Below are 27,306 nucleotides of genomic sequence, written 5' to 3' on the forward strand. Positions count from 1 at the left end.
ACAATAACACAATTTAAGAAATTTATTATATTTTATATTTGTATAGACATACATAGATATTTCTTTATCTCTGTATCTATATAGACACATATACATAATATGTTATACATATAGCACAAACATATTGGTTCTTTTTTAAAGAACTATAAATATTTTAAAGCACTTCCTGTGTGTCAGGATAAAATGTTGGGCCTAAATTTGAGTTCATATCTAGTTTTAGTCACATGCAGGCTGTGGGCCTCTGGGAAAGTCACTTAATTCTATTTGCCTTAATCTGCTCAAGGAGGAAATGGCAAACTCTTCCCGTGTCTTTGCCAAGAATACGGTCCATGGGGTCACAATGACCGAATGCCTGAACTGTCACAACAAATGTGCCAAAACTGTGCTAAGGGCTGAGGCTACAAAAAGAGTCAAAAGACAGTCCCCATCCTCAAGGAGCTTATCACCTAATGGAGGAGTCAACTGTAAATAAATATATACAGAAGGAGTCATATATAAGTGATAGAGGAAATCACTGACAGTGGGAAGGGGCTGGAATCCAGAGGGATTGTGGAAATGTCACCATCCTTTAGAATGTGGTATTTTAGTTTGTCGTTAAAAGAAGCCAATGAGGGCAATAGTCGATGCAGGAGAGAGAGAGAGGGAGAGAGGGGAAGAGAGAGAGAGAGAGGGAGAGAGGGGAAGAGAGAGAGAGAGAGAGAGAGAGAGAGAGAGAGAGAGAGAGAGAGAGAGAGCATTCCAGGCATGGGGGACAGCGAGAGAAAATGCCCAGAGAACAGAGATGGAGTGTCTTTGTGAGACAGCCAGGAGGCCAGTGTTGGTGGATTGAAGAGTAGGTGTCAGGGAGTAAGTAAGGTGTAAAAAGTCTGGAAAGGTAGATGGGGGCTGGATTATGAAGGGCTTTGGATGCCAAATAGCATTTTGTATTTGATCCTGGAGGCAACAGGAAACCACTGGACTCTAATGAAGAGGGAGGCCACATTATGAGACTTGTGTTTTATAGTAAAACTACTTTAGTGGCTGAATGGAGGAAGGATTAGAGTGGGAAGAGATTTGAGGCAGGCAGACCCGCCAGAGGCTGTTGTAATAATCCAGGCATGAGATGATGAGGGCCATACCAGAATGGTGGGAGTGTCAGAGAAGTGAAAGGAGTGCATTCAAGAGATGTTGCAAAGATGAAATCAACAGGCCATGGCGCCATATTGGATATGGGGTTGAGAGTGAGGAGTCTAGGTTTTAAGTCTGAGGGACTGGGAAGACGGTGCTGCCCTTTACAGTAATACAGAAGGAAGGAGGCGAAGGGACAGGGTTTAGGGGGAAAGATGAGTTTGTTTTGTACATATTAAATTTAAGATGTTTTTTGGACATCCAATTCAAGATATCTGAAGGTATTTAGAGACGATAATATGGGAGGTAAGCAGAAAGACTGGGCCAAGAGAGAAAGATCTGAGAGTTATGAGCATAGAGATATTAATTAAATCCATGGGAGCTGATAAGATCCCAAAGTAGTATAGAGGGAGAAGGGAAGAGGGTCCCTGGACAGAACTCTGTGGGACACCTGTGACTAGAGGGCAAGATCTGGAGGAGGATCCAGCAAAGGAGACAGAGAAGGAGGGCTTAAATAGGTAGGAGGAGAAGCAGGAGAGAGTGGTGTCCTGAAAACCTAGAAATGGGTTATATACATATATGCACCTATATATAGTCACACTCATGTTTTTTTTTGAGCCTTAACAATAACTCCTTGAGGTTAGTAGCACAAGGTTTATTATCTTCATTTTATAGATAAGGTTCTGAGATCCTGTGGGATGAGTTCACTTATCTGCAGAACTGAGTTTCAAACCTGGCTCTTGTTCTTGGTGCATTATTTTTTCTCAGTTTAACACTGTCTTGCCTTTCCTGAAATTCTGCCATTTCTTCATTTGTTCAACATTTACTGATGTTGGGCTTAGTTGCAGCAGATTCAGAGATGGCCGTATAATGAGACCACAAGCTGTTAATAATAATAACAATGAAAATAGATAACATTTTGTAACACATCAAGATTTGCAAACTACTGTACAAATATCTTATTTGAGAAGAGAAGTAAACCCTGCAAAGAAGGTATTATTATCCCTATTTTATGCATGAGGAAACTTGAGACAGATGGAAATTAAACAACTTGCCCAGGATCACACAATTAGGAAGTATCTGAAGAAAGATTTGAAGTCAGATGTTCTTGACTCCAGGCTCCTCATTCTCTCCACTGAGCTACCTACCTGCCTCCCAATCAGAGGGATAAGACATTGATTTGATAAATTCAATTTCGTTTAATAACTATTTATTATGCACTTACTATGTGCAAAACCCATCAATGGGTACTGGGGATACAAAGATGAAAGAACACAATGCCAACCCTAGAAGAGTTTTCAATCTTACTAGGATTCATGAGGAATATATACTAATAGGTATAATAGAAAAAAACCAGAATGTAGTAAGTACACAGGAGAGATCTAGACCAGGAAACATGTGAGGAGAGAGAATAGATTCAGCTGATGGAGCTTTAAGGAGGAGATGAGAAGATATCTGATCCCTGAGGGATAGATAGAACTTTGACAGGTGGAAATGGGGAGGAGGGGTTTCTAGGTGCTAAGGCAAACTAAGCCACAGTGGCTGGAGCCCTGGATATGTTTTGGGAGGCCCTCAATATCAGTAGTCCACTTTGAGTAGAGGATAAAGGGATTATCAAGAGGAGTTTCAAGTAGGTGATCAGGCTAAAAAGGAAAGTTGGGAGCTTTAGAATTTGGTTAATAGTGAGGGGAGCCATGGAAGGTTTTTAAACAGGGCAGTTTCTCCCTATATAAAAATCTGAATATTTCTAGTGTTTCTCCACTTCATGTAATACACACACACACACACACACACACACACACACACACACACACATACACACACACACACACACACTTCGCTATGAGGATATCCATTTATTATACAACGTAGAAATTTGGACAGTCAGAGAATTAGAGTTGGAGAGTGTTTGGGAGCTCAAGGAACACTGAATGAAAGCCCCTCATTTTAGAGAGAAGGGAAACAGAGGCCTCCTAAGAAGAGGAAATGATAAGATGAGGATCTTGTAATCAGTAATAGGCAGAGGCAGCCAGCATTGGGCCAATCTTCTTTGGGGTCAGCTGAGGAGGAGAGGAGGATCAAGGGTTATAGGTAAGTCTTCTTTTGGCCTTCTTTGGTGGCCAGATGAAGCACAGTCCATGACAAGGAGAAATATCTTTGATTTAGGGACTTTAAGATCATCTGTCTGGAGTCCAGTTCTGTGCTCTCAGAACCTTGAATCACTTGTGAAGGAAAGAGAAGGCAGCAGGAATCAGGGAACCAGGGAAGGACAAATGTCCTTCCTTTGAGTCTCAACACTTACTCCTTAATGAAGGAAACACTACATTGATCCATAGTGATCTGGGACTGTTGTGGCTGATAAGTGCTTGGTGTGGTCTTTTGGAATCAAGGTATTATCCTGCTGGAACAGCTGAAAGGGTATTTCACTTGAGAAATGCATCTGGCCTGGAGGGCTGAGAGTGTTTCAGCTTGAAGAAGCCCATTTCAGGTTGGTCTTCATAGTTGATGAGAATCTTAGGATTTATTATTTCTGAGGGGTGTGTTTTTCCCTGGAGGTCAGAGAGTCTTACTTCATATAATATTAGTTTGGTTTCAAATATATTCTTTTATCATATTAAAGAAAACTCTTCTATTCCAATAAAGAATATTGGCATAGAATTTTTCAAACAGGATTTAATATTTTAAAACATAAATTAATGCTGTATTTCATCAAAGTTGTTCTGTTTCTAATAATTATGTATTTATTTTTTCCTCCTGCTTATATGATTTATATGATTTTCTCACCCTTAAAAAATCTTTGCATTTGAATTTTAAATTATACTTAGTAATGATGGATAATTTTTGTTCTATAGCTGTATTAAAATTTTTTGTTGGCACCTATATTCACTAATCATCTTGGTCAATGATTTTCTTTCTCAGATTTGTCTGTCCATTGAAAGGAATAAAATCTTATGTGTCCTTAGAAGGAGTTGGAAATCCCAATCATCTTTGTTTTGAAAAGGTCTATTTGGCATCAGAGTTGTTTTTAAAAAATGTTAAAAATTCTTTTGTGAATCTCTCTTGGCCCAGTGATTGTTGTTGGCTGTTTTTTTTTTTTTTTTTTTTTTTTTTTGCAGGGAAGGCCTTTAAGCTATCTAGGTTCTCTTTCTAAAATTGGTCTATTTAGGTTATTCATTTCTTGTTTTGTTAATATTCAGATTTTGTAAATAACTCTCCATTCCTTTTAGATTTTCAAATGTAATATGAATAGGCAGTTTTCAGAAGAAGAAATCAATGCTAGCTAGCTATAGTCTTATGAAAAAAATGCCCTAAATCACCATTGATAAGAGAAATGCAAATTAAACAACTCGGAATTACCACCTCTTATCAGATTGGATACCATAAGGCAGAAAAGGAAAATGATAAATGCTGGAGAGGATATGGAAAAATTGGGACACTAATGTTGGTGGAGTTGTGAACTAGTCCAACTATCCTGGAGAACAATTTAGAACTATGACTAAAGAGCTATAAAACTGGGCATACTGTAATTGAGTGTAATGGACTTCTCTACTAGCAGCAATGCAATAATCCAGGATAATTCTGAGGGATTTATGAGAAAGAACTGTGGGAGTAGAAACACAGAAGAAAAACAACTGCTTGATCACATGGTTCGATGGGGATGATTGGGGACGTAGACTCTAAATGATCATCTTAGTGCAAATATTAATAATATGGAATTAGGTCTTGATCAATGACACATGTAAAACCCAGTGCAATTGCACATTGGCTTACAGGGAGTGGATTGGGAGGAGGGGAAGGAAAAAACATGAATCATGTAACCATGGGAAAACACTCTAAAACAAACAAACAAATAAATAACTGAGCTTAAAAAAAAAACAACCTGGCATACTCTGTGACCCAGTAATACCACTACTAGGTCTGTATCCCAAAGATATCAAAGAAAAGGAAAAAGGATTCATATGTACAAAAATATTTATAGCAACTCTTTTTGTGGTGGCAAGGCATTAGAAATTGAGGGGGGGTGGTTATCAAATGGGGAATGGCTAAACAAATTATGGCACATGATTGTGATGAAATGCTGTTGTGCTAGAAGAAATGACGAGGGAGGTGGTTTAAGAAAAATTTAGATAGCCTTTATGAAGTTATGCAGAGTGAAATGAACTGATGTAGAGTGAAATGAGCAGAACCAGGAGATCATTGTATACAATGATAGCAAAATTGTAATGGTAATCAAATGTGAGAAATCTGGTTACTCTGATGAATATAATGATCCAAGATAATTTTGAAGGATTCAAAAAATGCAAATCACTTTCTTCAGTGATTTTTGCAATGTGATTAATATGGAAAAAGGTTTTACATGATTTACATTTATAATCGATATTATATTGCTTACATCCTTAATAGGTAGGGAAAGGGCTAGAGAGAATTTGAAAATCAAAATTTTAAAAAATGTTTAAAAAAGATTCTCAAATGTATCAGCTTAGACTTATTTGTGACAATGTCAATAATATTGGTTTTTAAAGCCCTTGTGAGCCTAATTTTGGTTATTTGGTCTTGTCCTTTCAGTTTTAGTTTTTGACTATTATTTTTCAGTTTGAGAGGAATGGTGGCACAGTGAAAAGAATGTAAGACTTGGAGTCAGGAATGACTTTAGTTTGTATCCTGTCACTTTGAGCAAGTTCTCTAATAATGTCCAAAGTCTCAGTTTTTTTTCAGTTCTATAATGGGATTTGTGTTATTTATTATATTTACTTCATGGGAGTTTTTGTGAAGAAAATGTTTTGCAACTCTTAAAGACCTTTACAAATATGAGTGTTATTTTTTCATTGATCTTTTGAAATTATTTTTAATTAATTTATTATATTTTTGGACATATTCACCTTTTCCATTTTATTTTCATTATCAGCTTCATTTATTCTTTCTCTTTCTGCCTTCTATTGTTGTATGTCTTTGTTTCTAGGTTTCTTGAGTGACCACAAATTCACTTTGGATATATCTTTCTTTTTTATTGCTGTAGGCATTTAACACTAATATTTTGCCTCTTTTATGTCTATTATTGCAATCTTTGACACAATCTGTTATTTTTATACTTTTTTTGCTGAAGAGTTACTTAATTATTCTTTAGTTTCTACATGAGATTAATCCTTTTATTCATTGTACCATTTTAAACTGCCAGTTTTATTCCTGATATAATGAAAAAATCTTTTACTTTTTATATTTACCCTGTTTTCTTTCTTGCTAGCATAATATCAATTTTTATTTGGGTTTTATATGTCAGAAAAGAATACATATTCTCAATTTTTCCCATTAAATTCTCTGTATATACATTAGATCTCTTTTGTTCAGTACTCTTATTCAGCATAATTAATTGCCTGTAATTGCCTTGTTTACTTTTGTTGTATTCATCCGTATTCTAATTTGTTGTTATTTGATTGTTTCAATCTCCATGACACCTTTGGGGTTTTCTTGGCAAAGGAACTGGAATAGTTTGCTATTTCTTTCCTGAGCTCATTTTACAGATGAGAAAACTGAGACAATCAGGGTTAATTAAGTGACTTACCCAGGATCACATAGCTAGTAAATGTCTTGAGAATGGATCTGAACCCAGGAAGATGGGTCTTCCTGACTTCAGGCCCAGCACTCTAAACTATTGAGCCACCTAGCTGCCCTCATGTACTGATAGTGGGTGCTTAAATTTTCCCACTCCTGTTGATTTTTCAGCTAATTCTTCTTATGAATGTGAACTTTCCCTTTATAAATTTTACTGTGGAATTATAAGGTACCTTTGTATTTAAAATATGGACTTATTTTGAATATAGTCTTTTAGGGTAATATAAGATTCTCATTTATTTTTTGTAATACTTAATCATTTGAATTTGACTGTCTCATAAACCGATTTGGAAGAAGAATGATAAAATTTAGATCTGCACTAAGCACTATATTTATACTTTATTTTCCTTTTCTGTGGTTTTTTCCCAAGGATTGTTATCTAACTTACTAGACAGGAACAATAATTAACAATAATCATTCTTATTGTTATTAGCTGAAAATGAACAAAACCAACACAAAGACAATTCTTCTTTCTAATGCTTACTATATACATTTATAGTTACCTTTATAACTTACCTTTACCCTTCATCCAAGATAAGAGTTATACTTTGGCATTATCCTGTTCCTTCCTACTTTTACTTCTTATTTTTCCTTTTATCTAATACTTTTCTGTAACATTTAGTGATTTAGTTAATTCAGTACTCTGAATGTTCTTACATTGTATTTTCAACTGGCTATCTTCCTTAGGCATACAATCCCAAGACCTTAGCCTGGAATTTAAGGCTGTCCACTCTCTGACTTCCACTTGCCTTTCCAGGCTTAGCTGCTATTACTCCCTCTTATATTTTCAAGCCAGACTGGAATATTAGCTGTTGTCCAAATTGAAAATACTATCTCTCAGTTTTATACACTTCTTCAAGGCATCCCATCTCTTGTATCTGGCATTTGATTTGTCTTCATCTTTGTTTCTTGGTATCCTTACCTTATTTCGAGGCTCAGGTTAAGTGTGATCCCCAACCACAGACCTTTCTTGACCTTCTCAGATATCAATGATCTCCGGGTCCTTAAAATCTTACTATATTTACCCAGATGTACGTTATACATTTCCAATAGAGTATATGCCCCCTGAAGGCAAGGATTGTTCTATTTTTGTCAGTTCTATCCCCAGTGCCATGTACTTAAATATACATAAGCCCTTAATAAATGTTTGCTGCATTCAATCGAATTGAGTTGAATTTGAGAAATTTAAATTTGGTGTTTATTCAGAGGTTTCCATAACATACATATGTTTCTGCAAAGTCTAAATGCTTCTTGAATATTCAACTCTTGCCTTTATATAGTCTGAGTTTTGTTAGTTGGAGAATTTTAGATTTATGGTTCATGCTTCTTAATTTTACACAATTATATTTAACAATAACCATTCATTAATTGCCTACTATATTCCAAGTATTGAAGATACAAGAAAGGCAAAAAAAAGAACCCCTGCCTTCATGGAGCTAACAGTCGTTGCTTCTCCTTGAGGAATATGTGTCCCGTTTGGTGTCCTTTCACGTGTTATTCCTGACATTCTTTTTGCAGCTGGTAGGTTCCTCTCTCCCTTTATTATTCTGGTGTTAGAATTAAGCCATAATGGTGTTAGAATTAAGCCATAATGCACCTAGGAGGCATGTCCCAGTTTGTTTTTTTCCCCTCTTCTTAGGATATTATGGGTTTTATTTTCATAGAGGTGCTTGTTTTAATTAATTATAGAAAGTTTCCTTGATTGATTTCCTGGAACAGTGCTCAAAATATTTCATTTTTCTAAGCTTCCTGAAGTGTCAATAATCCTGAGGTTGCTGTGTTTTATTTGGCCCATCCTCTGGTCTGTCACTTGAATTCTGCGTGTTTTCTGTTATTCAATAATTCAATCACTTTCTGAACATGTCCTTTGAGTTGCTTTGGGAACTTTTTGGAACTGTTGGGAAATTTGTTGTCTGTCAGCTATGACTGACTATTCTTCTTTGCTATTTTCATCATCTATCATCATCATTCTATATACACTGAGCAGTAGTCTATCCCCTTTTCTATCTAGTGCTGAGTATTTTTGACAGCCTTATCTCATTGGGAACATTTGTGCTTCTAACAGGTCCTCCAGGACAACACACATTTTTGTGTTCATCTTTATGTTTTACCTGTCCTTGCTTCTGTTTCCCATACATGCATTTTAAATATAGTTAGCCAATTTTCTGACTGTCAATTTGATGTTAAATGTTGACTTCTTTTTTTGGGAAATAGTTAGCTGTAGACTTTAAATTTCTCTCTAGACACATTTATTGTCTTGCTTACTTATTCATCTATTTTTAAATTTATTCATTCATTTATTGGGGGGAGAGGCAAGATGCTGTGTCACCCTATCTCACCTTGACTAGAAGTACAGTAGCCACTCATGTTCTCAATCCCACTACTGATCAGTATGGGGGCTTTGATCAATTCTATTTCTAGCTCTTTAGGCAACTGACTGCCCTTTCTGCCGCTGGGGGCTCAGAGCACTGGTGCCAGAATCACACATCTGATAAGTTTAGCCCACTGTAACCCAGAACTTCCAAACTCAAGAGATCCCTGGTAGCAGGCATTACCAGCTACAATACTCAGCAAACCATATGCTTCTATAAATATTCATCCGTTTCATTTAGATTGTTAGCATTATTGGCCTATAGTTGGGGAAATAGCTCCTAATAATTACTTTTATTTCATCTTCATTAGTTGTGAATTCTCCCTTTTTATTTTTGATTTCGGTTTTCTTTTTTAAAAATCAAATTAGCCAATGATTTATCTTATTTTATTGTTCTTTTTTCAAAAGGATAGCTCTGTTTTATTATTTCAATTATTTTTCCTTTCAACTTTACTAGTCTTGCCTTTGATTTTCAAGATTTTTATTTTGATGTTTAATTATGGGTTTTAAATGTCATATTTTAGAACTCATTTATTTCTGCAATACATTTAAGTAATGTGGCTTCAAGTGTTTTGTTTTCTACTTGTGAACAGGAAAGAACCAGTTAGCAAAATCTTCATTGATGTTTATTGATTTATAAGTTTAAAAGTTATAAAAAAATTTTGCCTGACTGAAAACCTGTATCGAGTTGTTTGCCATCTCCCAAAGAGGGAGGGAGAGAATTTGGAACTTAAAATGTAAAAAAAGAATACTAAGAATTGTTTTCCTATGTAATTAGGAAAAAATAAAAATAAATAAAAGTTATTTTTAAAAAATCTAATCCTTAGTCACTTTAGAGTGTGATGGCAGCAGTATCCCTAATTGGACTGGTTTACAATCCACCAACAGTTCATTAGAGTCCCAATTTTTCCATATCTTCAGTTTTTGTCATTTTTTTCCTGTCGTGTTATTCTAATCTGATAGGTGTGAGGTAGTACCTCTGTATTCAACTAACTGAAATACTATGATGAGGTAGAAAGATTAAATTTATTTGGGTTGTCCCAAAGGACAGGCCTAGGAAAAATTAAGAAGAAGTGAATTCAGGCTCAGATAGAAAAAAATTTCATAGAATTTCAGAATTGGAAGGAACCACAGAGGACATTTAGTCTAACCTGAACAAAAACCAGAATTGATCACCAATGGAAAGGGCTAAGAGGGTAAAGTCATCACTAGTTCTCTTCAAGGGGTGTATTGATGGCTCCCTATCAGGGACATTGTAGAGGGATTCCGTCTCAGGAATGGATTGGGTAAGATGACCTGTGAGATCTTTTCTAGCTCTAGGATTCTGGGATTCCATGATTCTGATATCCTACTAGAGATAGCTTTGAGGCAGGGAAGTTAAGGCCATTCCCCTCCCCCCCCCTTAGGAACCAACCCTTGGGAAATCTGTTTCCCAAATCCTAGGATAAGAGATGTAGAGCTAGAAAATGTCAGAGCTGAGATTGGAACTCACGTCCTCTGAATGCAAACCCAACATTCTTTCTACTTCACGATGTTAAAGGGAGAGGTAACAAAGTAATTATTGTTTCTTTTTTTTCTTTTTTTTTGGTCATAGGCACAGAGATGTCATCTATCTCCTCAGGGATGCAGGTGCTCATCTGTCTCCTCCGGAGCTTCAGGGTGCAGGGACCGAGCTCTGCAGGTAAGAGACACTGAGCTGCCCCCATTGGTGCTGCCAAGACTTAGCCAAGACAATCTTGGTTCCTTTAGGGTTCAAGGTGGGGTTTGTCCTAGACGGACAGATTCTCATCGGATGATTTAAAGAGCAGAAGATGAAATTCCTTGAGGAAAAGAGAGAGGCCCTATTTTAGGGATTCAGTATCATATTCCATTGTCCTTCAGAGGTTCATAGAAATAAACTCCCCATGAACCCCTTCATCCCCTTAAGCTTGGATTCCAGACATGGTTCATTGAATGTAGACAGAGAGGAGAGAGACCTGGCCTGGGAGTCCTGAGATCTGAGTTCCAGACCTCACTGACACGAACTCCCTGTGTTAACCCTGAGGGAGTCATTGATCTCTGAATCTGAGCTTCTCTCTTTATAAAACGGGGCTGGACTAGATGGGTTCTTATGCACCTTCTGGCTCTGACATTGTGTTTTTTGTCATGTAAGGATGTTTCCAGCTATAAAATTCTATCAATTCGATGCTTAAATGTCCTAAAACCCTTCCAACCTTAATGTTTTATATTTTATGGTTCTAAGTCTCCTTCCAATCAGGACATTCTGTTGTATGTTTTATGTTCTAAGGCTTTTTCCAGCTCTCAAAATTTCTGCTTCTGTGTTAGGTCCCAGGAGTACCAATTGTGATTGAGGAGGTGGGCTCTGGACCCTGGTGGTCTGGAGGAGCATACAGAGCTTGTATATGAGTCTGTTGTCAACAGCCCATGACCCTAATTTTGTTGTGAATAGAGAAGCAACCTCCTGTGGTGGAAATAATGTTAGATTTTGTCTGTTCAAGGGATTGGGGTTCATATCTTGGCCATGACAGTTATATGGCCTCAGAGAAGTCCTTTCTCTCTGAACTTCAGACCCTCATTGGCTAAATGGGGATAATAATTCTAGTACTACCTGCTTAATGAGGTTATTTTGAGGAAAGCGCTTTGTAAATAGTAAAGTATTATAGAAACATGAGTTGGTTTGGCGAGGCAGCAATTGTGATTTCACTGGCATAGGGCAATCCTAGAAAGGAAACTCCTTTTGTTGTCTGACTCTTCATGACCCCATTTAGGGTTCTCTTGGCAAAGATAGAGGAGTGGTTTACCATTTCCTTCTCTAGCTCATTTTATAGATGAGGAAACTGAAGCCAACAGGGTTAAGTGAATTGCCCAGGGTCATACAGCTAGTTAAATGTCTGAGGCCAGACTTGTACTCAGGTATATGAGTCTTCCTGACTCCAGGCCTAGCACGCTATCCATTGCACCACCTAGCAGCTATAAATTAGTAACTACTCTGCATCTTAGAGACTTCAAGAGCTGCAAGGGAGTCTTAGAAGTTAAGTGATTTACCTAGGGATGTGTACATAGCTAATATGTATCAGAAGCACAATTTCAATTCAAGTCTTTCTAATTCTGAGGACAGATCTCTATTCATAATCCTGTGTGAAACCTGAGTTATTATTGATATCATGGAAAGATCTTAGGACATCAGAACTGGACCCTTAAGACTGAGTTTGAGTTTGGCTCTGTGTGGTCTCCTGCAAGTCTCTGGTTTCGTGCTTTCCTCATCATTCCCTACATGTAGTTATTGGTTCTGGTGTAGAACATGATATTGGTGGTGCTTCTGACAGGAGTTCTAGGCCTTAGAGGGAGCTGTTAGTTAAGAACATGCATGTTCAGATCATGTTCTTGATCATCAGTGGAGTTGAAGGCTTTAAAGCTAAGACACTGCAGATTAACTAGTCCACCCCTTCACTTTATTAGATGTAACTCTAAAGCTCAGAGAGAAGCTACATAAGTAGCAAATAATGGTCCAAATCCATATCTTTTCCAGTTATAGCATGCTGCTGACCAGTGTGGGCAGCTAGGTAATTCAATGGATAAAGTGCCAGACCTGGTGTCAGGAAGATCTGAGTTCAAATCCAGCCTCAAACACTCATTAGGTGTGTGGCCCAGAGCAAATCTTTAACCTCTGTCTACCTCAGTTTCCTCAACTGTGATATGGGGATGATAATAATAGCACTTACTTCCCAGTGTCATTGTAGGATTAAATGAAATAATATTTGGAAATGTTTAGCACAGGGTCTGGCATATAGAAGGCACTTAAAAAATGCTTGTTTGTTTCCTTCCTTCCTTCCTTCCTTCCTTTCTTCCTTCCTTCCTTCCTTCCTTCCTTCCTTCCTTCCTTCCCTTCCTTCCTTCCTTCCTCCCTCCCTTCTTTCCTTCTTTCCTTCCTTCCTTCTTTCCTTCTTTCCTTCCTTCCTTCTTCCCCTTCCTTCCTCTCTCCTCCCTCCCTCCCTCCCTTCCCCTCTCCTTCTTCCACTTCCCAAATGAAGAAACCAAAGCCCTAAAATGACATGCCAGGTAGTAAAGATTGTTTTGTAACTCAGACCCTTCTAGGGACCAAAAAATGTGGTGCACCTGTGACTAGACCTTGTCTCCCTCCCATCCAGGACCCTCTTCACTATTCCTTTTCAAACTTGTAGGGACATAGAAGTTCAAAGACAACAGGATGATTGTCCAAATGCCACACAGCAAAGATAGAGACAAGAAGCAAAAAGACCCCCTTCTTATCTAGAAGCTTACACATTCATTGGCTTTTGGGTCTTTGGAGACCTTAGATTCCTTTAAACCCCTTAATTTGCAGATGAAGGAACTAAAAGCCAGAGATAGAAAAGTAAATGCCCAAATTAGTCCAGGTGGGGAGTAAAAAAGGTGTGTGAATTAGCTCAGGTTCTCAGATTCAAAATGCAGTGCTTTTCTCCCTGAAAAAAAGTTCTTTCTACCTTTCTCAATTCTTAGGAAAATAAGATTTCCTCTCTTTGTTGTCCCCACTTTCAGAGTTTTTCTCTGTAGAGAAGGTAGCAACTTATGAGAGAAAATGGTGGGTAAGGGGATGGGTTCCTGGAAGAGACCTACCTAGCACCTTCCCCCTCTGACTTTAATGTGGCCTCACCCACCTGTTGTCTCACCTTCCCACCCAGGGCACTCCCAGAATGACATTCTTCACTGAGGAGAGGATGGCCCTAGACCAGGGCTTAGATAGTCCCTGCAAAACCAGTCTAACTGGGGAGAGAATTAGGGTGAGGGAGAGATGAGACAAAGCAGGAAAAGATAAAGGAGAGTGATGAGACATGTAGGAGCAAGATGAAACAGATGAGAAAGGGGAGGGAGGGAGAGAGAGACAGAGACAAAAACAGAGAGATAGATAAGAGACAGAAAGACAGAGAGAGGTGGAGACATAGAGACAGAGAAACAGAGAGCGAGAGATGGGGCAAGGGGTAAAGGAGAAAGATAAGATAGTAGAGAGGAGAAAATAAAGAATAAGATGAGAGAGAGCAGAAAGAGAATGTGAGAGAAGAAGATAAGAGAGGGAGAAAGATAGCCAAAAGAGAACAGAGTCAATGGGAGAAAAAAAAGAAATTCAGCAGAGGGGTAAAGAAATGAAAAGAAGAGAGAGAAAGAGAATTTAGACAGTAGAATCCCAAATGGGGTTTGGATAAGAAAGAAATCCTGAAAAGGGCAGTGAGCAATATGTACCTGTAGAAGATATTTGGGGATTGGTAGAATGTCTGTGGGAACAAAGGAGGCACAGCCAGCTCCAGGGAAAGTTGTGAAGTCTGAGATGAAGCTGCTATTTGGTGGCTCCCCTTTTCCACTGTGCCATCCCCAAAGAGCAGACTTTCAAAAACTGCCCCCTTTGAGTTCCATCCCTACAGGATGATCTATCAAGATTAGAAAGGGTCTTATAAATTAATCCTTGCTAAATATATTTAGAGTATTAAATATATTTATTATGGTAAGAAGTCTTTAGATGCAATACCTTTCCGTGGCATCTACATTAATATGGATAAGCCTTCCAAGTCCTTTTAGATAAATTTCTCCCAGAACTTGCCCCCCTCATATCCTACTGCAACTGCTGCCCCATCTAGGCCCTTCCTTCCCAAGGTCAGGGGAATGAATGGCAGGTGTTGCTGGACTCCTGTGGTCAGAGGGCTAGAAGACAATTTTCTTCCATCTTGGGCCTCTAAGTCTAGCTCAGGCTCAATAGACCTTCAGCAATCGCCCTAGATACAGAAGCTGAGCAGTTTCCATTGCAATGTGAAAGAAAAAAGGTAATAGAGAGAGAAAAATGAGGATCTGAGGTGATGGGCAGCTGAAGCAGTATCAGTGAAGGCTGACCTTGCTCCCTTCACTTGAGGAAGCTTAATTGGGCTCAAGAGCCATAGTATTTCAGGGGTGGAAGGAATCTCAAGCAGGATTGTAGATTTGGATCTGGAAGGAACCTCAAAGGGCATGGAATTCACCCTTTAAATTAAGAAGGAAACCTTTATCCTTTGTCTCCTCTGCAAAATGATCATCTATTCATTGCTTGAAGACATCTAGTGGCTGGAAACTCATCCTCTATCAAGACAGACTATTCCCCTTTGGAATACCTCTGATCTTCCTGCATAGAGAGACAAAATCTGTCTCTGCAACTTTTATCCATTGCCCCTCCTTCTGCCCTGTGGGATCAAGCAGAATAAAATTCAACCCTACAAATGCTTAAAGATAGCAATTGTGCCCTCTCTTGAGTCTTCTGTTTCTCAGTGTAAACCATCCCTGTCCATTCCATCACTCCTCTTATGTGTCATGGTGTCCAGTCTTCTTATTCTGGTTGTCATCACTTTGGCTTTTTGTTGTACTTTCTAAAAATATGGTATTCAGTTCTGAACACAGGATTTCAGCTTTGGTCTGACCAAGGAAGAAGGAGCGAGACTCTCATATCTTATGTTGCAGAGGAAGTTATGGAGGACTAAGTAGGGGAAGGGGCTTGTTTAGGGTTACACAGTAAATGAGTACCAGGATCAAGACCCGAATCCCCTGACAGCAGATCAGGGCACTTCTGCCAGGCTATACTCAATCTTGAGGAATCATGAGGACCATAATAAATAGCATTTATTGAGCACTTTAAAATTTGTAAAGCATTTTGAAAATATTATCTCATTTCATCTTTATAGAAGCCCTGTTAGGTGGGTGCTATTGTTAGTTCTATTTTATAGATGAGGAAATTGAGGCAGATGGGGGTTCTGATTTGCCCAGGGTCACACAGCTAATTATTAAGTGGCTGAGGTGGGATTTGAACTCACAACTTCCTAACTCCAGGTCCAGCTCTCCATTCACTTTGCCACCTAGCTTTCTTCACTGATCTCCCATGTATTCCTCAGTTCTCTCCCACTGAAAGACAGAAGAAAGATAGAAAGAAAGAAAAAAAGAAAGAAATGAGCAGGAAGGGAGGATGGGAGGGAGGAAGGAAGAGAGGGACAAGACTTTTAGGTATTTCAGATTCCAGAAGTAGTCAAGTGTCATCCTCTTCCCAGCCCTTGAGTTTCTAGCTAAGACAATGGTACCAATTGAAATGACCCTTAGGACAGATGGCATCATTGCTACTATTCCTCCTCTTCCTTCCTTCTCAGGCTTAGGATGGAAGAGAAAGAGTTGACATCTAGGGAATGTACATGGGTGTGGGGAATGGGGGGGAAGCAGTCTCTATGACAAGATAGTTAATTTAATAGGATCATAGAAATGAGATTATTTCATGGGAGGCAATGTAGCCTGGTGGATAGAGAGCCAGCTTCAAAGGTAGATGAACCGGCTTTCAAGTTGGTCCTGCCTCTGTCACATACTGACTTTAATCCTGGGAAAGTCACTTGCAGTGACTAAAACATTTCTCTGAGACAAAATTGCAGAACCACTGCGTTGGAAGAGGGAGTTTTCCTCATCAACAGTTCCCAAAGTAATGAAATCACAGGCCCCTACATCTCTCCCTCCAAAAGAAAGATGAGATTGGGGTCTGGAAATGCCTTTGGGGATTATTAGCGATACCTTAATCTTATCACTGAGAAAATTGAGACCCAGAGAAGCCAGGTATCCATGGTTACACAGGGATTAAGTAGCTGAGCTAGCATTTGAAGTCAAGTCTTTATGACCTCAAATTCATTATTCTTTTCATTATGCCATGGTAACTTTATTTTAAAGTTTCTGTTGCATAAAAATGTGTTTATTTTTTTCTCTTTAAAATTTTTTCTATTAAAATTTTTTTCAATTATATGTAGAAACAATTTTTGACAATTGTTTTCTGACATTTTGTGATTCAGATTCTCTCTCCCTCTCATAAAAGAAATAAAGTGAAGGATGGCAGGCTTTGATTTGTAATAGATTCCAAGAGTTCCTTCTTTGGCTGTGGATAGCTTTTTTTTTTTTTTTAAATCATTAGTCCCTTAGATTTATCTTGGAACCTTGTTTTGCTGAAAGTAGTCTTATATCCTTCACAGTTGATCATCATACAATATTTCTGTTACTGTATATATACAGTGTTCTCTTGGTTCTGTTCAATTCACTTTGTATCAATTCATATAAGTCTTTCCAGGCTTTTCTGAACTCATCTTGTTCATCATTTCTTACAGTGCAATAGTTTTCCATGACAACCATTATTCAGCTGTTCCTCAATTGACTGCCAAACCCTCAGTTTCTAATTCTTTGCCACTACTAAAAGTGCTGCTAAAAAGATTTTGTATAAGTAGATATCTGATTTCTTTGGGATGCAGACCCAGTAGCGCTATTATTGGGTCAGAGAGTATACATAGTTTTATGGCTCTTTGGACATGGTTCCATGGTTCTATATTGTTCCCAAGAATAGTTGTATCAGTTCACAGATCCACCAACAATGTTGTAGAAAAATTGACTGAGAGGTCTTAGACCTGAACCCCAAAGTCCAACTCAATTAACAAATCTTAGAGCTTCAAGAAATCAGTTGGTCCAGTCTACTACATTGAAGTAGGTATAATTTTTAGAGAAGCAAATTGAAGCCCAGAGAAGGGGTTTGGTGGGCATGATATAGTGGAAAGAATAGTGGCCTTGAATGGAAATAGACTATGGGTTTGAGTCCTGTCAATGATCTTGACATGCTGGGTAACCTTGAGTAAATCCCTTCCCTTCACTAGGCCTCAGTTTTCTTCTCTATAAACTGAAAGGGTTGAACGTCATAGTCTCTAGAGCCATTTCTGTAGCTAAGGAAGCTTTTGTTATTCTATAGGTGACTTGTCCAAAATGATAAATTATATTGCAGGCTTGTGGCTAGAGCTCAAGTCTCCTGATTCCTACTCTTAAGGTTTTTACTCCTTCTGCCCCATAGTACCTCTAGTTTGGGAAGTTTGATTGAAACAAGGGTCACCTCAAAGTGAGCTCAGAGTTCAGGTAACAATGGCATCCTTTCTTTTTTTTCTTTTAAATTTTTGTTTATTTAGAATATTTTTCCAGGGTTATTTGATTCATGTTTGTTCTCTCCCCTTTTCCTTCCCCCTTCTGGAGCTGACGAGCAATTCCACTGGGTGTTTATACATGTGTCAACAATGGTGTCTTTTAGAGAAGAAGTGATCCCTTTGGAAGGATATGACCAATTTGACTTTAGACAAATCATTTCCCCTCTGTGGGTCTCATTTTCCTTCTTTGTAAAATAAGGGAGAGGATAGGGACATCATCTTCTCTAAAATGAAGGATAAACAATTCTGGATGAGAGAGAGAACCTTCTAGAGGGCAGGGAGCCAGGACTATTTCTCTTCCCTACCCAAAGTGCTGGGGCTGAGCTGTGATTAACCCTTTGAAGAGTTTATTACTAACTTATGATTAATACCCAGGGAAAAGAGATAACTCAGTTAGACATCTCTGATCATAATCAAGGCTCCTTCCCACCATAACTTAATTAATAGAGGCTTTGAGTATTCTAGGTCCCCTCTAGGGTAGATTTTGGAGAGAATGGTGCTGACATTAGTTGAGTAGGAAGGCAGAATCCTAAAAAAGGAAAAGAGCTTAACCAATCATTTTGTCCTATCTCCTCAGATGTGCCCTAAGATCTTTTCCTGTTCCAAATGATCCTGAATGAATGAGCCTAGGCCTATCGATCCAAGCTCTGTGACCTCAGAAAAATTGCTTCCTTCCCCTCTGTTTCCCATTTATAAAATGAAGGGGTTGGAAAAGACGATCTTAAAGTCCTTTCTAACTCAGATGTTTGACCGTCTATGATTTTAAAAGAATTTGGTTGCTTTATGTTTTTATATAAGGTATCCTGAAGCTGAACTTTTCCCTGGAGTCAATGCTTGTACTCTTATTCTAAAAGCCCTTCCACTTCTGACAGAAATGATCTCTTGATCCTCAAATTTTCTCCAGTTCTGGCATTTTATGATTCCAGAGAGGCAGTTCCAGAAGTCAAAGACCATTCTAGCCACAGATGGGAAGTGAATGGTGGGGACAGGTGTCAAAGTGGAAAATAGAAATAGATTAGAGGCAGATTTAAATAAATTCCTGGTGTTGGTGGTGGGGGTGGTGGGGAGGGGGGAGATGCAGATCTAGAATAGGATGTTCAGAATGTCTTAGGCTGTTCTTGGCTTCCCTCTACATTTAGGGATCTTGTAAAAGCTCAGATCTTGGATGAGAGGAGCCAGTGAAAGTGCCTGGGGTGTAGGGGCAAGGGAAGGACATATTGATCTTGAGGACAGCATGGTATGAGCCCTCAGTTTGGAATCAAAGGACCTGGTCCAAATTCTGTTTCTGCTACTTGCTATGTATATGAATTTGGGCAAACTCTGGGCTTTGATTTGTTCATCTATAAAATGAGAGTTCTCTCACCACCCCACCACCCCACTAATTGTTCTCTAAGATCATTTACCTGTCTAAACCTATGATTCTGTGAATTATTATTTTCTTTTTTTTTAAACCTTTATGTTCCATCTTTGAACCAATACCAAGCATCAGTTGCAAGGCTGAAGAGTGATAAGGCCTAGGCAATTGAGGTAAAGTGACTTTTCCAGGGTCACACAGCTAGGAAGTGTCTGAGGTCAGATTTGAACCTAAGACCTCCTCTATTTCTGGGTCTAGCTCTCAGTCCAATGAGACATGTACCTCCCTACCTGGTGAATTATTTCTTAAGGTAGGTAGTAAGTCATCTCACATTCATTAAACTCTCAATGCCAGTGGCGATCCCTTTAGCAGCTGGATAAGCCCAGTGTTGAGAAACTCAATGTCTAGAGGCTGCGGCACCTCTGATAAGTGCTTCCTCCTGGAAAAGAGTTCACATTGGGGTACCCCTGCCACCTTCCCCCAATATACAAGCTACTTATTTGTGGTCAGAGGGAGCATGGCAGAGAGGAATGTTCCTTCTTGTCCTTCTTATTAGAAGTAAACTTGGGTGTAGTGGAAAGAGCTCTTTACAGACAATTAAACAAAAACCTTAGACTAGAAGCAACTGAGTTTGAATACTGATTCTGATAATTTTCTTCCTTGGATGGCCTAGCCTCTTCAGGCCTCAATTTCCTCATCTGTAAGATGAGGATGACAATAATAATAACAATACACTATTTCCCTCACAGGGTTGTTATGAGGAAAGCATTTTGTAAATCTGAAAACTCTGTATAAATGTTATTACTATCATCATCATTGTCGTCGTCATCCTAATCTACCTGGAACAATTGCCTTGAGCATCACTTGTTAACCCAAATCTGTGTTACTCCAACACTTTTGTGATCTCCTTCCCCAAGCAGAGCTCAGCACATTCACAGGGGTGAGAGGCTTAGCTCCCTTTCAGATCTCCTGAGGAGGGGAGACCTGGCAGCACCAGATCGCAAACTGTACTATAAAGCAGCAGTCATCAAAACAATTTGGTACTGGTTAAGAGACAGAAGGGAGGATCAGTGGAATAGACTAGGGGTAAATGACCTCAGCAATGCAGTGTATGATAAACCCAAAGAATCTGGCCTGCATCTTTTCCCTCTTACTTTTGCCTACTTCCAACTTGCCTTGAAGTCTAAGGAAGCCTGGGGAAGGGCTAACTCTTTGGAGTTGGGTGGGGGTGGGTTTCCCTGGCCTGTGAGCCATGGAAATAGGGGTATTACTCATCTTGGGAAATTGCCCTACCCTATTACCTGAACACTTGGGAGAGGTGGAGGTGAAGGGGGATGAAAGAGATATTTTGATTAGTGCCTGGCACATTGGCTAATACTAGAGATCCTCCCTCCCTGGGAGGGAAGCTGGCATCCAAAAGATAAGAACAAGGATTGGGAGCTCCAGGATTTCAAGAAAACAGGTCTGGAGTGATTCTTGTATAGCACTGGTTGTGACTCAGTCTCCTATAATGAACAGGATAGGTTCTTCTCACTCTCCTTGGAGGAGTTTGGAGACAGGACTGGATAGGGAACAGAGCTCCCCATTTGTTAGTGATAGAGCTAGGAGGGACTTTGGAAGCATCCTAACTTTCCCTTTGCAACAATTCTCTATCCCTGCCCCTAGTAAGGCAATGCTCAAGGCTGCTTCCTCCTCTTGATTACCACAAACAGGGAAACTGAACTCTGGGGGTGGGGGGGGGGGCAGGAAAACAGCAGTTATAGTCAATAATCTTAATGAAGGCATCAATGTCTGTCTGTCTGTCTCTCTCTCTCTGTCTCTGTCTCTCTCTCTTTTCCTTCCTCTCTCTCACTCACTCTGTCTCTCTCTCTCTCTCTCTCCTCTGTGTCCTAAACTATCCCTCCTATTGTGCTAATGGGGAAGGATGGGAGAGGGAGAGAAAAGGAAAAAAGCCAGATAAACTCTTCGTATCCCAGAGATGTTAACTGGGGATTCTGGTTATCTGGATGACTTCTTTCTTAGTGGGTTTGGATTCTCCTACATTGTGTGTCCCTGGAGGGAATTTTTTGGAACTAGGATGTAGTCCAGAGATGCTGGAGTCTTAAGATATATGATGCACTGGAAGATTAAACAATGAAGGACTTATAATTCCCCATAGCTAAATCCTTGACAGTCCCTTTCCTTAGGATCTTGGGTGTGTCCATACCAGAACTCAAAGAACTTTTTCAGTTAGTTGAAGGACTCACTCTTTCTCTTGTCCTTAGCCCATTATGACCTTCTCTGATATCTGTCCTCTTGGAGAGGCCACAGGAATGGAGACTTCCTCCAATTTGGCCCAGGTTGACGAAGGTGGGATGGAAGAAGTCAGTTTTTTTATTCATTAATCGGGGCAGAACCTGAGGAATAATGATGCTTTCTGACTTTCCTTCTCCTTTTTCTTTCTGCTGGTGAGGATTTGATGGGTAAGGCTGCTTGCTTGCTTCTGATGGCTAACAAGGCCTGGCTGGATGAAACAGTGCATGGAGCTATTTTAGCTCTGGGATGCTCATTCTCAATCTCTGAGGTGATATGGTCAAACAGCTGTATTCTCTCATCCTCCTTCCCTCCCTCCTCTTTCTCTCCTACTTTGAACTATGTATTGGCTAAAACCCTTTCTGCTCTTAAAGTGCTAGAGGGAGAAAAAAGCATGTTGTGAAATATGAAACTGGAGACACTCTCCCTCTCCTCTGTGTCTTTTCTATAGTTAGTCATGGTCACACCCACTGGGTGAAACTAGACTCTGTTCTGCCCTATTAATTTTCACAGCTAATTCCCTCCCCCTCCCAGCCCCCACCCCCCAAGGCTGCTGCTTGCTCAGCTGTTTGGAGCTGTCCTAATCACCTACCTCTTTCACCCGCCCTGCGCTCTTGGCCTGCATCCCTCTGGTTGACACAAGATGCCACCCCTGGCCTGTTGCTGCCACCACCCTTAGGGATTCAGGGCTGGGTCTGCTCATGGCTTCTCCCCAACAGGCTGGCGGCAAGTGGTGACAGGGATGGGCTGATAGCGTGGCAACAAGCAGGCGTGGACCTATTCCAGACGGGATATGATGGGCAGACCCCGCTGCAAGTTGTAAGTCCGACCTTCCCAGTGGATCTAGAGATCTTGAACACATTTTGCAAGAGGTTTTGGGGGGGGCAAAAGGATGCAAGTGAAAGAATGAACCCAAATCCTTGATTTGATCACTATGGTCCTAGACCCTCATAAGCCCTACATAGAATCAACTCAGAATCTCAGGTTTCCACTTCCTAATTAAGTTATGATTCTTTAAAGAGGAAGAGGGGAATATTTGACAATTCAACCAAAATATAGGAAGTATATACTTTATATAGGAACAATGTGGCATCTGAGGTCAAGTGCTGGACCTGGAGTCAGAAAGAATTGGGTTCAAATTCTTTTTGTGTTACTTTATAAACTCTCAACACTCATCTGCCAAGTTAGATTTTCTTCTTATATGAATTAAATCATAGAGTCTTGATATATTGATTCATAAAGAGCGCTACACAAGACAGCAGACAAAATCTCAATGGGGATGGTCTCTGGGAAGAAAAATTTGTTTCAAATATCTCTGATAAAAGACTAATTTACACACACACACACACACACACACACACACACACACACACGGCAAGCAAACATACACACATATTCCAAGATTGTAGACAGTCAACAAATAAATAAATGAAACCAAAAAACAGAGCCAAAAGCCATTCTCCAAAAGTTTAGTAGATAAGGAATATGGCAAAGATTTCTCAAAAGAAGAACTGCAAACTATTAATAAGCCATGAAAGAATGCTCCAAATCACTAATAATAAGATAAATCAGAGAGAATCAGGACTATCATTTCACTTTATATCTAGCAAACTGACAAAATGACAAAAGGTAGGAATTGTTAGTGTTGGAGTGGTTGTGGAAAGATGGGTACATTAATTAATGCACTGTTGGTGTATCTGTGAGCTGATACAACCATTCTGGAAAGCTATTTGTAATTATGCAAAAAAAGTGGCTAAAATGTCTACCTTTGGCCCTGATATTCCACACTAGTACCCTAAGGTGAAAAAACACTGAAATATTTATTATAGCACTTTTTGTAATATCAAAATTGGAAACAAAGTAGATGCCCATTGATTGGGGAGTGGCTAAACTATAGTACCTAAATATGTTGCAATAGTAAGTTATACTTATAATTATATATGTTTTATATACTATAATAAGTAATAAAAACATAAAATATATGAATATCAACATCAATTAATCAGTAACCATTTTAAGTGCCTATTATTTGCCAGGCACTGGGGAATCACAAATACAAAGAATGACTCCCAGTTAGCTTACAGTCTAATGGGGAAATAAGTTCATGTATGTATATGCAAAATAAATATAAAGAGATTCAATACAAATCAATACAAAGGAGTTAAAGAGGTAGGGAGAGTATTAGAAGTTGAAGGGATCAGGAAAGGCTTAATATAGAAAGTATTGCTTGAGCCACATTTATCCGTCGTCTGATACTCGACAAACATAAAAACAAAATGGCTGAAACGGAATATTGCAAAATTATAATGACTTTAAAGGTGAGATATGAGAAAATGACTTTCCTCATATTTTGCAGAGTTGAAGGATCATGGGTGTGGAATAATTGCATATAATGTTAGGTTTTTGTGATATTGGTTAATTCGCTAACACTTTTTTCCTCTCCTTTTTTAGTCTTTATTGTAAGAGTTGGCTTTCTGGGAAGGGGTGACAGGAAGATGTAGCGGGAAACATAGATGATGTAAAAACAAATATTAATAAAGATCTAGAGAAATGAAGTCATTTGCTTCAAGTCACACAGCATGTAAGTTTCAAAGTTGGGCCTAGAACCCAAGTTTTCTGATCCTACATATAGCTATCCCCATGCAACACAAATTTGTGTTCAAGGAGTTTGGGATCTAGTGTGGAAACAAGCTCTGGGAAGCCAGGGCTCAGGTCAATGGAGGGCCAATTCTAAGGCCCACAGGACAGCCAGTAAATATACCAGTAAATATATCCCATCGGTCACTCCTGAGTGTCTCTGCAAGCTTGATGTCTCTGACATTCCTCTTCTGTATCTCTCCAAATATGCCCCCAATTTTAAGACCCGTGTCCCCCCCATTTGTTTTTCAGTCTGATTCTTCATGACTGGACCATAGCAAGCCAATACTGTCCATAGAATTTTCTTGGCAAAGAAACAGGAGTGATTTGCCATTTCCTTATCCAATGGATTAAAGCAAACAGAAGTTGTCATTTGCCTTGGGTCACACAGTTAGTAAGTGTCTGAGAGCAGATTTGAACTCAGGTTTTCCTGACTTCAGGCCCAGTGCTCTATCTATTGAGCCACCTACCTGCCTCTTGTTTACCTCCCATTAACCTCCCTTAATCACACAAATGTCCCGCTTTTCTGACCTCTTATGTCATAGGACCATAAACAAACTTTATAGAGTTTTGATTGTCCCAAATTTTTCAGAGATGGAAACTTGAGGAGGCCCAGAGAAGGTAAATGTCTTACCCAAAGTCACACAGGCTAAAAGGGGCATAAACTAGGACTAGAATCCAGATTTTTAGAGTTCCAGCAATGCTTTCCACTGTGCCACGTACGTAACATTTTTTTTTCCTGTTGCATAGTCTGCCTTCAACTGTTTCACCAGTGAGTCTTGTTCTCTCAATAAGCTTCACATGACAAAGTCATTGTTTTAATTTTAAATTTAAAATCTCTGATCAGTCCCTTTCCCAATAGAATAAAGCTTAAAGCCTGGGACAGGGTCTGATGCCTAGAATGCTTTCTCTTAGGATCCCTAGTTTCTTTGGAAACAGCTTAAACATACCCTGCTGCCAGGATCCTTTACTGATCTCCCTTCTGCTGGTGTCTCCCTTTCCCCATCACCTTCTATTTATTTTAAAGTTTCTAATATGTATGTATATTAGATCATATATATCTATGGGTATCCCCAAGTCTAAGAGCATTTATAAGCTATTAAATATATATTTATATATAATATACTTACATAATAAATAAATATAATAAAAAATAAGCTATTAAAGCTTACTTAAGCTTTAAAACTATACTTTTAACTATTTAAAACTATATTTAAGCTACTAAAACTATATAGGGTCCAAAAACTACTGTCTTTTTCTTCCCTCAATAGAATGTAAGTTCTTGGCAGCAGGGATTGATTCTTTTCTTTCTTCCCCCCCTTCTTACTTTCCATCTTGGAACCCATATTGGTTCCAAGGCAGAAGAGTGGTAAGGGCTAGGCAATGGGGGTCAAGTGCCTTGCCCAGAGTCACACAGCTAGGAAGTGTCTGAATTCATAATTGAACCAGAGCCACCTAGTTGTCCTTGATTGTTTCATTTTTATTTTTGTATCTCAGCACCTGCTATAGTGCCTTGTATATAGTAGGCAGTTAATAAATGCTTGTTAATTAATTAGTTGATTTTTTTATGCCAATCTGTATATTTATTCATGCTTTTGATCAAGATGTCAATTATTAGTGAAATTGCTACAGTCCTAAAGGTAACTGCTACACTGACATAAACCAGTGCCATAAGCCAGAACATAGAATCATATAGAGCCATGTTGGCAAACCCATGGCACATGTGCCAGAAGGGGTTGCTGCCCTCCCTCTCTCGATCTCGCCTGAGGACATTTCTCACGTCACCCACCTCTCTGCCCAGCAGCCCAATGGCAGCTCTTCCTCCCTCCCCATGTCTGGGGTAAGGCAGGGGGCTCACATGTGGTATGAGGGTTGCAGTTTGGGCACTCAGTCTTTAAAAGGTTCACCATGACTGATATAGATCATCCTAAGTATCCTAAGCACCTTTATAGTTGCTCTCTTTATAAATCCAGTATCTCCTGTAGTTAGTAGTACCTTAAACAGTGGAGACTCAGTCCAGGTATAGGTAAAGCAGGTGTAATGGCAAAGGGTCTGGGTGCAGATAAAACAAAAAGCATCTGGTTCCCCTTCAGGCAGAGCACTGGAGACCTCAATCCAAATTCTACCTGCTAAAATCTGTGTGACCTTGGGCAAGTCACTCATCTCTCTGGGCTTCATTTTCCTCACTTGTAAAAAGACGGTGACAGATGAAGTCCCTTTGACCTCTAAATTGATGCTCCATTTATACCCATGTAAGACTTGGTACACATGATTTCCTTCCCCTGGACCTCAGTTTCCTTGTCTGTAAAATGAAGGCATTCAATTTCCAGTTCAGACAGCCTGTGATTCCTATAGCCACCAAGTAAAAAAGAACTTTTTGGATACCATGGTATTACTGGGTTGAGTTAGAAGCACCAGCTCTTGGGGATCTCACAATTTTGGGGGCAGGAGGAGAGCTGAGCCCTGCTGTCTTAGAATTCAAGTGGGAGGATACAGGAGAAACAAACTAGACCCTCAGGGAGCTTTCATGGCAGAGGAAGGGCAGATCTGGGCCTTACCATCAGGGACATAGTCTGGCTGAGGAGTCAGTGCATCCTCAGGAAGGATTGGGGGGCTGGAAGGGGAGGTCATGCACTAGCAGGCAGAGCCCCCCAGCTTTGGCCAGCAGCCCACCATTGATCCATCAGATGCTGAGAGAGGTTTGTTTTCTTCTTTTCTTGTGGAGTGTCTGCCAGGCCCAGCTGCAGAAATAACTATGCAACCTTCCTTTGCAGGCAGAAGCTGCTGGGAACCAGGAGTTGGTGAATCTCTTAAGAGTCCATGAAATGGAGGCCAGGTAAAGGGCACTTACAGAGGTATCCAGGCAACAAATGCTGGGGGAAAGAAGGAGCTCAGGAGCCCGGACACCTCCCAAGATTTTGGGTCCTCTGCCCTAGCTT

At 39.5% G+C, this 27,306-nt stretch overlaps 1 protein-coding gene across 1 annotated transcript in view; it reads left to right on the top strand.

Annotated features, from left to right (window-relative positions):
• Positions 1 to 27,306, top strand: part of ASPG (asparaginase) — a 155,126-nt gene that overhangs the window by 111,926 nt on the left and 15,894 nt on the right. Inside the window, 4 exon segments of the mRNA XM_044659912.1 lie at positions 10,683 to 10,769; positions 22,450 to 22,549; positions 27,142 to 27,172; positions 27,175 to 27,203. Coding sequence (XP_044515847.1) covers positions 10,683 to 10,769; positions 22,450 to 22,549; positions 27,142 to 27,172; positions 27,175 to 27,203 — 247 coding nt within the window.

This window comes from Gracilinanus agilis, chromosome 2, assembly GCF_016433145.1.
Source record: "Gracilinanus agilis isolate LMUSP501 chromosome 2, AgileGrace, whole genome shotgun sequence".
Lineage (NCBI taxonomy): Eukaryota > Metazoa > Chordata > Mammalia > Didelphimorphia > Didelphidae > Gracilinanus > Gracilinanus agilis.